Source organism: Neophocaena asiaeorientalis, unplaced genomic scaffold (genome assembly GCF_003031525.2).
Source record: "Neophocaena asiaeorientalis asiaeorientalis breed wild unplaced genomic scaffold, Neophocaena_asiaeorientalis_V1.1 scaffold131, whole genome shotgun sequence".
NCBI lineage: Eukaryota > Metazoa > Chordata > Mammalia > Artiodactyla > Phocoenidae > Neophocaena > Neophocaena asiaeorientalis.
This window is the reverse complement of record NW_020173201.1, coordinates 2,175,533-2,188,491: the sequence shown is the minus strand read 5'-3', so window position 1 is coordinate 2,188,491 and position 12,959 is coordinate 2,175,533. Positions and strand designations below refer to the sequence as shown.

At 41.8% G+C, this 12,959-nt stretch overlaps 1 protein-coding gene across 1 annotated transcript in view; it reads right to left on the bottom strand.

Moving 5' to 3' along the window:
* The window catches only part of ASAH2 (N-acylsphingosine amidohydrolase 2), an 80,328-nt gene extending 68,221 nt beyond the window's left edge, over positions 1-12,107 (bottom strand). Inside the window, exons 1-5 of the mRNA XM_024744842.1 lie at positions 11,986-12,107; positions 11,754-11,873; positions 8,891-9,050; positions 5,609-5,772; positions 3,999-4,148 (exon numbers count right to left, since the gene is read on the bottom strand). Of these exons, the coding sequence (XP_024600610.1) occupies positions 3,999-4,148; positions 5,609-5,772; positions 8,891-9,017 (441 nt within the window). The 5' untranslated portion in view covers positions 9,018-9,050; positions 11,754-11,873; positions 11,986-12,107. The remainder of the gene's footprint in view (positions 1-3,998; positions 4,149-5,608; positions 5,773-8,890; positions 9,051-11,753; positions 11,874-11,985) is intronic.
* Positions 12,108-12,959: the final 852 nt, after the last annotated feature.

The window sequence follows — 12,959 nt, the reverse complement described above, 5'->3', positions numbered from 1 at the left end:
ATATGAAGCACTTAGACCAATACCTGACTCGTCACAGGAACTATGTCAAGTGTTAGCTTTTATGCCAATTCATCCCCAGATCTCATTAGCATTTAATTTGACTTTTTACCACCATATAGTCTCACTGCTGTCCCATTGGTTTAAAACTTTTAGGCCAGCATTACATAGTATAGGGGAAACGGCCAGGTAAAGTTTAAATCCCTCCTGCAATGCTAGTTTCCCTTTCTAGTTCTTTCAGCCTTTTAACACCTTGTAAAATTCCCCCATATTAAATCCCCTGTTTGAAATGCCTAGTGTGATTACTGTTTTCCCAACTGGACTCTTATCAATAGAGCCTTGATGCTAATTTAAGGAATCTGCCAATTTGTGTCTTCACCGCTAGCTCTAGTCTATCACAATCCACCTCGAACATCACTGTCTGATTAATCATCCTAAAGCACAATTGTGTTTGCATCACTCCTCCACGCAAAAGTTTTCTAAGAATCCCCATCACCCACAGAATTAAAAGCAACCTGGCATCCCAGGACCCTACAAATTATGACCAACACACCTTCCAGGTACATCTCCAATTACATGCCTACATGTGTCCTAATAGAACTAATCTGTCTCTTCAAATACATCTACACTTCTCCCTTGTGCCTCTCTGTGTCCATGTTGTCCCCTCGATTTGATAGCTCTTCCTCCCCATGTCAACCATTTAAAATTCTCCCCATTCAAGTGTCACTTCCACTTTGAATTTTCCTCTAGTTTCCATTTCCTGAATCCCTGTGTTGTACTTTTAAAGTACTGTATGTCCACAAATTCTTCAATATCCCTGGCTTCAAGAGGTGAAGTATAACTTTCCCACCTGTGAGTGTGAACTAGACTTGGTGACTTGCTTCTAAGGATAGAACAGGGTGAAAGTGACGGTGTGCATCTTCTGAGCCTGGGTTATGAAAGGCACTGTGGTTTCTTCCCTGCTCTTTTTTTTAAAAATTAAAGTATAGTGGATGTACCATATTACATAAGTTACAGGCATACAATATGGTGATTCACAATTTTTAAAGGTTATGCTCCATGTATAGTTATTATAAAAGATTGGCTATATTCCGTGTTGTACAATATATCCTTGTAGCTTATTTTATACATAATAATTTATACCTGGTAATCCCCTAACCCTATATTTCCCCTCCCCTCTTCTCTCTCCCCACTGGTAACCACTAATTTGTTCTCTATATCTGAGTCTGTTTCTTTTCTGTTATATTCACTAGTTTGTTCTATTTTTTTAGATTCCACATACAAGTGATATCATACAGTATTTGTCTTTCTGACTTATCTCACTTAGCATAATACCTTTCAAGTCCATCCATGTTGTTACAAATGGCAAAATTTCATTCTTTTTTATGGCTGAGTAGTATTCCATTGTATATGTGTATATACACCACAGCTTCTTTATCCATTCATCTATTGATGGACACCTAGGTTGCTTCCACATCTTGGCAGCTGTAAATAATGCTGCTATGAACATGGGGGTGCATATATCTTTTCATATTAGTGTTTTCATTTTTTTCAGATATATACCCAGGAGTAGAATTTCTGGGTCATATGGTAGTTCTATTTTTAATTTTTTGAGACACCTCCATACTATTTTCCACAGTGGCTACACAAATTTACATTCCAACCAATATGTATGTGGGTTCCCACATCCTCGCCAGTGTTTGTTATTTGTGTTCTTTTTGATGATAGCCATTTTGACAGGTGTGAGGTAATATCACAGTGTAGTTTTGATTTGCATTTCCCTGATGATCAGTGATGTTGAGCATCTTTTCATGTGCATGTCCTCTTTGGCAAAATGTCTATTCAGGTCCTCGGACCATTTTTTAATCAGGTTGTTTGTGGTTTTTTGATGTTGAGTTGTATGAACTGTTTATATATTTTGGATATTCACATCTTATCGGTCATATCATTTGCAAATATTTCCACTGACAAAACGAAAAGACAACCTACTGAGTGGGCGAAAATCCCTGCTCTTTCCTTTAAGTTACACACTATGAGGGAAGCCAGCAGCTCTGTCATGAGGATATGGACAGTGGGGGAACTGTCAGTAGCCACATGAGTGAATCACCTTGGAAGTGGATCTTTTAGCCCTAGTCAAACCTTCAGATGACTGCAGCCTTTGCCAGCAACTCGACTGCAAGCTACCCTAAGTCATAACCACCTAGCTAAGCCAGTTCTGAATTCCTCACCAACAGAAGTGTGAGATAAAACAACAAATATTAATTAAGTCCCTATTTCGGGAGGGGGGCTATTTATTACTCATGAATAGATAACTAATATATCACTGTCCTTTATTCCAGTAAATTATAGTTATTTGTGTATTTCTGGTACAATCCTTCCTCCAATCCCCTAACTAGGTACTGAGCTCATAGGAACATGTGTTATGACTCACTTAGCTGTGTGCCCCTGAAGTGCCTAACAAAGTGTCTTGCAAAAAGCAGGTGATCAATGCTCTCCAAGATAATAGAATGACCTCACTTTTAAGAATGTAGGCTCTGGTGTCAGGCATATATGTGTTCAGAACCCAGCTCTACCTTCTTCTAACTGTGTGAACTTGGGAAAGTTACTTAACCTTCTCTAAGACTCAGTCTCCTTACCTGCAAAATGGGGATAACAACAGGCTGACCTCACAGTTTTGTTGTCAGTGTAGGTGAGGGGAAAGTACTTAATCCTCTGCTCCTTATGTTTCCATAGATGGGAGAGACTTACGTTCTACTCCTCGTGAGGGGGTGACATTAGAGAAATGCTTTTAGGCCCTCTCATCATCCCTCTCCCTGGCCCCTTCACACCGCAGGAGGAGAAAGTGTTTGTTTGGTGAGGTTGATAGAACATGACGCTGAATAATGGACATTTAATGGTCATTATTCTAGATGTTCCAGACTCTCCTCTTTCTCACATTTGTAAGTATGTGAGCAGATACTAAGAATACACTTTCTTTCTGTGACCTGATCCCTGCAGAAAATATAACCAGATCAGGGTCTAGAAATTGGCTGAGAGAGAGACACCTGGAAGTCCATGTGTCTATAACTATTTCTCTCTCCCTCCCCACCCGCTCTCTGCATCTTACAAGCTGCCTGTCCAGGACCTCCTATGCACCTTTCTGCTAAGCTCAACTTTCCCCACAGGTGGTTACATGGTCAAAATTGGCAGAAAAAATCATAGAAAAGCCTACCATATTCTACAATACAGTTTAGAGTTTAAGAGCGCTAATGTTGTATTCTTTTAAAATTTTATTATGGAAAAGTTCAAACATGTACAAAAATCATCAGAATAGTATAATGAAACCCCCATGTGCCTTTCACCCAACTTCAGCAATTTACGGCCAACCTCATTTCAGAGTTGCTTTTTTTTTTTTTTTTTTGCGGTATGCGGGCCTCTCACTGCTGTGGCCTCTCCCGTTGAGGAGCACAGGCTCCGGACGTGCAGGCTCAGCGGCCATGGCTCACGGGCCCAGCCGCTCCACGGCATGTGGGATCCTCCCGGACCGGGGCACGAACCCGTGTCCCCTGCATTGGCAGGCGGACTCTCAACCACTGCGCCACCAGGGAAGCCCCTTCAGAGTTGCTTTTTAATTCTCTTTAATTCCTTGCATCTATTCTTAATTGTCTAAAAACTTGAGGGGAGGGTTAGTGATTAATTGGCACTCTCAGACTTCTAACAAGGAGGATTACAAGAGCGTGTATGTGAAAGTCACTGGGACATAATAAGCTTGCAAAAAAATTAGCATTAATAATGACGGTGAGCCATCAGCAGAATGGAAAGCAAGTTCTGACCAAGATGACTTGGAGTAGAATGAAGCTCATTCTCCCCATTCGATCATCTGCTGGATTGTCAAGAGCTTATAACCTTGAGGGTAGTAGAAACTCACTGGATGTGAAACCAGGAGAGCTTAGTTACTGTCACGTTCACCTGCAGACTTTGCCTTTAAATCACGTCATCTCTTTCCCACCTCAATCACTTACCTCCAGCCTGAGTCGTTGGGACACCATGCCGATCTCAATGCTGACAAACAGTACTCGACTGGACTCATCTGGTTCCGCCAAGATGAACGCACGACTGTACAACCTCGTGAGGATGCCTTCTGCATTCTGGCCAGTTTTGCTGTAGCCCATCTAAAGAGGAAGAGAGAATCAGCTCCACTCCTTCTCACCCCGCCGTTACCAGAAACCAGGCACAACCATACAAGAATAGACTACTTAGGAAAGGCAAAGAAATACAATCCACGTGACACTGTGGCTCCGAGTGAGACAGGATATGTGTTTTCAAGAGTAAAGCCAACATCACAAAACAGGCTTTACTCTTCTGTGCAGGAAAAGGCAAAGTAGTTGTTGGGTTGGCAGTAGCTATTCACTGGCCTGTGGGCAAGGAGGGAGCTGGTGTGACTCAGGAATTCCATCACGATGTTGGAGACCTTTCATAGCTTTTCTGTTCTTTGAAACAGGACCGTTTCTCCAGCCTATCTAAGGTACTAGAGAAGAAATCGCTGCCCAGCCATCATTCCACATTCCCAGGAGTACCCTGAAGACTGGAGGCCCCTTCACTTTGGTTGTTTGGCATGTGATTTTTTTTTTTTTTTTTCCTGAAGAAAATGGTTTCCTTATGACTAAGTAATCCGTATTGAGGGTGCCTCACCCTGGCTTTTATCATGTTGTCCCTCCCTCAGCCAAGTCAAATCAAATACACCTATCTTAAAGCCCCTCTCTCACCACGTCATAAAGCCCGCCCATAAAAGCTGCACCCAGGTCTTCAGCATGGTCCCTCTACTGCTTGTTTTACCTCTCATGTGAGTGGTCATTTAAGGTTTACATTCCAGAGTCACTTTTCAGAACAGACAACAGGGAATAATTCCTAGAATCTAAAGATTATTTGGTAGGAGAGAGAAAAATCCCATCAGGCAACCTCCTGCTCTGGTTACCTAGCGAAGAGTGGCTAGAAATGTGTGTCTACCATCACAGCCCGGAAGTTGCATGCCAGCAGCCCATAGCCACAACTGATCCAGAGAAGTGTTTTATTTGGCTAACACACTGTTGGCCCACATTAGATTTCCAGTTTTAACTAGAGTTGCTTCCATTTTCCAATGGAGAGACTTAAATCCTCAGATCTTCAATCCATAAATATTCTGGCTTCTCTTGAAAAAACTGTAAGGTAGGGCAGCCCTAGATCCACACTCTTACATGGGAACAATCAGCTAAAGCCATGCAACTTTCTACTTGTACCACAGTCACCACCACTTTCTATTGCCCCCCCAAAAACTGAGGATTTACTAGACATTTATCATCTTACACTGGCCTTCTTCGGTCATTTATGGTACCGGCCCATCCCCTGTAGTATTGGAGTTCGTCCGCCTTGCCACTTCCACTCACAAAAAAAGGCCAATTGAGTTTACAAGGGAGTTGTGGTTAAATAGAAGGTCCCCTCTTCCTCATAGTACAATATCCATGATGTTAGACAGCAGTGAAGTCAATAAAAAGTGAGAAGGAGATTATGACATAATATTTAGTAATAAATACAGGGTGCAAAATAATAAAGTTACCTGTTTCACAGTCTCCTCAAGGTCCCATGATTTACCTACCAAAATGATATCTGCTACTTGGCCCGTGCAGTCAGCTCGCCCAACACCAATATGGTAGCCACTGAAGTTCTGAAATAGAGTAGGCTCTGGGGTGCTGGGTGTTGGAGATGCCTGGATGGCTGTGGGGCCCTGGGTGGCTGGAGGGATCTGGGTGGTTGGAAAACCTGAATCAAAAAAACAATAAGATATTTAAGAAACAACATTTCAGCCCATGCATTTGTCGGCATCACTTAGAACACACAGATTCGGGTTCCTAAGGATGAATCTTTGTATATTCTCTTACATCTAACATACACGGTGAGAAACATCTCAGGAACATGTTTTATAGCGTAATCCCAAGGAGGATCTTTTTCACGGAGTGGAGATGTTTCAGCCTAACAGTCAAGCTCTCTGTCAAATGTCCTTCAACTTCTCCTCACAAGCCGTTCCTGTCTAACCTGTCACTCTTCATTCACTCACCCTGCACTTCTATTCCAGCCAAACAAATCAGGTGCCAGGTTCCTGGCACACAGCCCACTAAATCCAGCCTCTGGGGATTTGTGTCTACCACTCTCTCCATCCAGAGACCTTACCCCTTTCTGGTCCCTCAATCAGTCTCCTCCACCCCTTCAGAGTAGGTGTAGTTCCATCACAGCCAGATCCAGCTTAACCCCTCACCTTCAGGATGCCACCCCAGCTGTCTTTACCCTGCTCTTATCCTCCTCGACCTTCTAAATCTTCTATTCTTAATGCAACCTAGATCGCTGTACACTAGTTAACATAGTCCTGCTTTATTTTAATTATTCTCATATCACCTATATGTATGCATATTAATACATATATTCTACATCAACATCACACACACACACGAATATCAAAGGATGCAGAATGGGATAGAGACTAAAAGAGCAAGTGCCAGAAACAGCCCAGGTTTGAAAACTAACTCTATCATTTACTAGCTGAACAAATAACTTAACCTGTTTTACCTCAACTTTTCTCATCTACGAAGAAAAGTAACATAACTTTCTCATAACAAGAAGATAATAATACCCTACTTCCGAGGGCTGATTGACAATAAATATGTTAATACATATTCAAAATTTAAAACGATGGCTGGCATATAGATTTGGTTTTTCTGTTTTTTTACATATTTAGACATCTTACTTACATATTTTATTTGTTTGTTTCCACCCCAGACAACAGCCAGGGGTGGCCAAGGCAACACATGTCAGTGTCACAGTGCATTAGTGGTCAGAAAGTATTTAGGCAAGAGATTAACAGAAGACTTCTTCTGGGTTCAAGAATTTTGGAGCTCAAGAAAGTTTAGAGATCACATAATCCAATCTCCTCCATTTTACGTATAAGAAAACTGAAACCCAGAGAAATGATTTAAGCAAGATTTCATGGAGAGCATATGACGAATCAGGCGCCTAACCCAGATCCTCCAACTCAGAATCTGCAGCTCTTTCATCCACATTCTAAGTGTAGTTAGAGTTCATGGTTTCCCATCCCCAAGCCCACGTTTCCTACAAGACATCAAGTATTGCAAGGAAGGAATCAGGCACCTTTGTTATTGCCTCATTTGTTCCAATGTAGGAATGTAGTGCCAATCAACGCCAAATCTAGTCACATAGCCAAAGGATTCTTTTCGATCTCAGAGACTCAGATCTGTAAAGCAGTACTAAGGCTAGCACCTACCTTTATGGGAGTTTGTGAGGATTAAATGAGAAATTTACATAGAATGTTTACCATAGTGCTTGACACAAAGTAACCATTCAATAAATAGCAACTTCTACTATGAAAATAGTGACTGTAATTATTAATTAGCTCCCTGAGCCTCAGGCTCTGGATTCTCCAATTTTAAAAGAGAAAACTAAGTCCTATGCATTCTTTCATTTCTAGCAGTCTAAAACCCATTCTGCCCGCTCCCAGAAAAGAGGATCTCTGTTTCTTTTCAGTGAATTCAAAACATGGGGACAGGGACTTCCCTGGTGGTTCAGTGGTAAAGAATCCACCTTACAATGCAGGGGACACGGGATCGATCCCTGGTCAGGGACTTAAGATCCCACATGCCGTGGGGCCACTAAGCCCACGCGCCACAACTACTGAGCTCACGTGCCTCAGCTACAGCCTGCGTGCCGCAAACTACAGAGCCCAAGCACTTTGGAACCCACGCGCCACAACTAGAGAGAGAAAACCCGCACTCCACAACTAGAGAGAAGCCCGCACACCACAACGAAGAGCCCGCACGCTGCAACGAAAGATCCTGCATGCCTCAATGAAGATCCTGCATGCCTCAATGAAGACCCAACACAGCCAAAAATAAATAAAATAAATAATAAATAAGTCTTTAAACAAAAAAACCATAGGGACAGGTAGAGAATACTTTAGAAAAGAGAAGAGCCCACAAAAGAGAAAACCAAGGTGAACAATGTTGCCTCTCCTTCTCCATTGGGCCTGTGGCCAGCCCTCCCTTTACTTTGGTGAAAGCATTCAGTCCCCACCTGTCTTCCCTACTGTTTATCAGGTATATAACCTATCATCAGAGGAGAGCCTCCCATGGACGCGATATTGCCTGTAAATTTAGCCTAGGTGGTTTTCAAAAACTAAGTTAATTTCCAACATTTAAAAAAAAAAATCAGGAAAAAAACCCCCCAGATGTCTAAACCGCCTCCCCCAATTTCCAGCTTCCCTTGAAAACTCAGAAGGGCTGAGTCGATGTGACATCATGACAAAAAACAGCTGGCACTCAGGAGGGCCCGTGGACCCTCTTCACCAGAGAGACACCTGTCCCCACCCTGGGCCACGCCCCCCACCCCATTTATGGAACTTGATTGGCCCTCATGCGATTTGAGTTCAAGATCCCCTTCTCTAAAGCTTTCACAGACTAATTGACATTCAGTGGGTCTTTCCTTCTCCTTTTGCCCCCCCACCCCCTAGAGAAGATGATGCCAGAAAGGAGGCAAAGAGAAAAAGAAGAGGCTCAGGGTAAAAGCTCACACTACTGGGCCTTGAAGAATCCTGAGCTGTACTTAGATCAGTGGAAAAGTGAGACAAATAAGTACATGTCAGAATGCAGCACTGGCTACTTGGGCCAAAGGTAAACTTGATAAAAATTGCTATCAATGCATAAACGGCAACTAAGGTAAAGGTTAGATAACCATCCCAGGCTGCTTAAGTACACATTGAACTGCCCTGTTATCAGCATTATCAGCAGACACTGTTTCTTGCCTTGATGTCCCCCAAAATGAAGAAATTTCCTACAGGCTGGGAATAGCATACAAGAGAACCCATGATACTTGCCTGTGTGATTTTCAGCGGTCCCACGGGTGACGAACAACAGGCTGAGAAGAGCCACCGTGACCCCTGTCATCATCACAAAGAGGAAAATCAGGAATATCTCTAATGTGGAAAAGGTACGTTTGGCCATTTCTCCTGAGGAAAAGCAGAGACAGAAGAACAACTGCGGAAGAGACAGAAAAAAGACAGAATAACAAATTAAAATACACATGCTTCAAGCTGTCCGAGGCTAAGATGTCTTAGCTCTTTCATATGAACAGACTATACCAAGAATGCCAAGTACAGGGCATATTTGCCACTAGGTCCATATCCCAAGCCTGCGGAAGAAAAGACCGGTCAATTACAGCACTCCTTGATGAATTCACGTGGGGTTTCCAAACGCTTCTTAGCACAGTGCTCATGCTGGAAGCCACCACCCAGCATCTGGCATTGGCAGCTAAGCTAAAACCTATCTGTATTCCTTGGATACATCATACTGCTTTCATTTATAGCAGTGATGCTCTCTGTACATGGGTCTAGATTGGAGCATTTCTGTCAACAGGGATAACTGATGTACCCACACGGCTTGTACTTGTGAGAAAGCTTGCTGGGGTTAGGGCTTTACTTTGTGGCCATGGACTAAGTATCTTGTCCACAAGGAGGTGAAACAGACCTTTGGCCTTTAAACTTCCTATTCTAACTTTCAATTACTACCTGAATAGAAAAGGGCATGGAAAAGGAGATTGGCATCTCTGATCTCAAGCCAGGCGTTTGTAAAATTTCCCTCTTCAGTGGTCAGGAGGATCCCACATATTCTGCAAACCCCACGTTGAAGTATGAGGATAAAGACAATGGCCCTTGTGTGCTACAAAAGCAGAAAATGTCCTTACAGATTCCTTAAGATATCTTTGGAGTAGAATTCATCATAACTCAGAGGGACTACAGAAGCTGAAAACTCACATAATGTAGCATGAGAAAGGATAATATGATGGTTAAAAATTGCATTCTGAAGTCTGGTGCCAGAGTTCAAATCTCATTTCTGCCACTTACTAGGTGACCCTGGAAAATCATCCCCATCACTGAGCCTCAGTTTCCCCATCTGTAAATAGGGATGTGACAATGATGATAATTTTAGTACCTATCTCGTAGAGGTTTTATAAAAATAAGACAAGATGACACAGTAATAGTTTGTTTCATGGAATGTGATAAGCGTTCAGAATGTCAGCATTTATCATTAGGTTCTAAAATAGCAAAGACTCTGTGCTCCTCTGCAGCATTAAGGGGAGTTTATATGAGTTTGTATTAAAGAATCACAAATCACAGGTGGGAACTTCAGAGTCCGTTTTCTTAACCTCAAGGAAGCTTGAGCAGTGAGATGGGATTGTGGTCCCAAGACTTGCCCCACAAATGGCTAAGATGTGGCTAAGATGCTGTTACCCCCAAGAGCTGTAAATTGGCAACAAAAGATGTATTTAGTATGGCCCTATTTTTCATTTCAATGTGACTTAGTCAACAAGATAAAAGATAGAGCTTACAATTTATCTGTAAAAATAGAATCTACTTTTACAAATATGAAACTTCGGTTTTCTTTCAAAATATTTTGTAAAATATGGCAACACGGAGACAGCATTCCCACGCACCAAGAGTTTTGTAAAACTTAGTAGCTGCTGTTCCCTTTAGATGCGGCAGCCCTTCTCCAACCGGCCACTGCCTCTACCCAGTAGGCCTTATCTATCCGGTCTTCGTAGTCATTTTATTTTGCAATCCACAGATTAAAGGTTAAATATCAGTCTGGCAGCAAACACTTCAGAGGTAGGGCTGAACTGGGAGAGGACCAAGAGCCTGGAACATCTTCCCTATTTCCTAGTTTTTTGTTAGCAGGCGTTCCTCAGCCATTTATCACCAGCATGATCACCTTCACCACCATCGGCAGGGACAGCTTCAAACTTAGGGCAAAACAACTTTCAGTATCAGCCCTGAGTCAGAAAGCACATGTAAGATATGTCTCTGAAACTTTGATGAGTCAAAAAGGTTTACTAGTCATTAGCTATTGTCTCAGTAGCAAACTTCAAACCCTGTAGACCTAGTTCTTGCCCAAAGCTTTGGTTTCTATGAGCCTTCCTGCCAGCTGAGACAGCTTTTGCACAAATAAGGCTATTAAAAATGGATGACTGACAGGTGGACCCTTCAACCCCAAAGTGTGTACCTGCAGATGACGTATGTAAATGTGGCTATGTGGTAAGAGCCTATGTAACAGACATGATATGAAATATATGTGTATGCATGTGTGTCTGGGTTTTTTTGTTTGTTTGTTTTTTGCTGGTTTTGCTCTGCTGAACTAGCTGCCACCACTGGCCTTTTACACAAGTCAACGACGGCACTTGATTTTACATTAGCATTTCCACCTCTTACTTGGATTACAACCACGTACCTCGTGTATTTCACCACTCTATTGAGTTGCCAGAATTACCACCAGCATATTACCATTCTTTTTGAAACCATTAGCACTATTTCTCGTAAATGATTAGAATCTGAATTTAAACATGAAAGCAAATGCCTTATATCTCCCTTCAGAAGGCAAATGTACCTTGGAGAGCTGAGCCAATGATTACATTTTAAAGGACTGTACATATTTAAATAGTTCCCACTTAATCTAGCATAATCCTGCAAGGTCAACAGTGAGGCTCTAATGACATCGTAACAAGCCACTTGCTAGATCTTTACCACCCTGAGGTCCCCCATTTTTCAAGACTGTGACAGTAAAAAGTAATATTTTGGCAAAATGGGTTTCCAAAGCTAAGCAAATGAGGTTTCATCAAGATCTCTGAGACAATGGGGTGATTCAAGATCCCTCCCTCCTTCTCCAAGATAATACAGGCATTCTTACCTGATTCAACCACTCAGAAGAACTTGTGTATCCTGGTAAAGCAAATGATGGTCCAGAATCGTGTTCCCCTTCCTCTGGAATATCACTTGGCTGGGACTTCTTAGCACTTCCTGAAACCTACTGAGGAAAGATTTTCACAGTCATGTCCAGGAGAGTTAGAGTTCCCATGAGCATAGCTTTGTGGGTTTGGCATATGGAAGAGATTAAAGTGTACTGATAACATATGACTTACTAGCGAACTCTCCCCTGGGACAGCCTGAGAGTGAGGTACTGAGTTGCAGAAGGCCTGCCAGGCTGAAGGTCATTTCAGAGTTCAACACAACTCTTCCAGCACATCAAGGTCTGTGCAAAGCTCCAACCTGGATCACAAAAAAAACAGCACCTGCTTTATTTACCCCTGGCCACTCAACCAGTGCTCAAGAGGAAGTGATAATGTATGCTGGACATTAGTGTGGGCTATGGGCCCCACTAGGCAATATTTACAATAATTTCAGAACAGAAAAGTGAACTTTTAGATTCTCATGTATAAAAAGAATGCAAAGTTTTAGATGAACTAAGAATGTGAATAATGAGTATACAAAAGGGAAGAGTGTATGCAACATTAAAAATTATATTGAAGGAAATAATATTTAGTAATTTTTTCATGTCATTAAATTAATTTAAGTTTGCAAAACAGTATGATCCCATTTTTGTAAAGTATACATTATTTATATGTGTGTGTGATCACAAAGACTGTAAGAAAATACAGCAAAAAATGTTAAGAAGCAATTATCTGGTGATAAGATCATGGGTGAGTTTTGTTTTCATCTTTTTGATTCTTGACATTTTCTATGACAGCCATGTAGCATTTTTGTAATGAGGAAAATAAAATGTTTTAGCTTATCTCAGAGAATGTACACTGTATAACAGCATGAAGTTAAGCAATGGCCCACAGAAGACAAAGAGAGAAATAAATAGACCAAAGTCCTCCTTTTTTCCTAGTAAATCCAAGCTATTCGGGAGGCAATTTGAAGAAGATCACATTGGCTGCTGAATTCCACACAGAGTTTTAAGAGAGACCAGCCCCAAAGTTCCAATGGAAATATTAAAGTGCTTTCAGATAGGGCATTTAGTAACGTGTCTTAGCTACCTCTCTGCTACAAAAGAGGGGAACAGGTTAAATTATGGTATTAGACAAGTTGTTTTTTCTTTTCGTGCAAATATGTT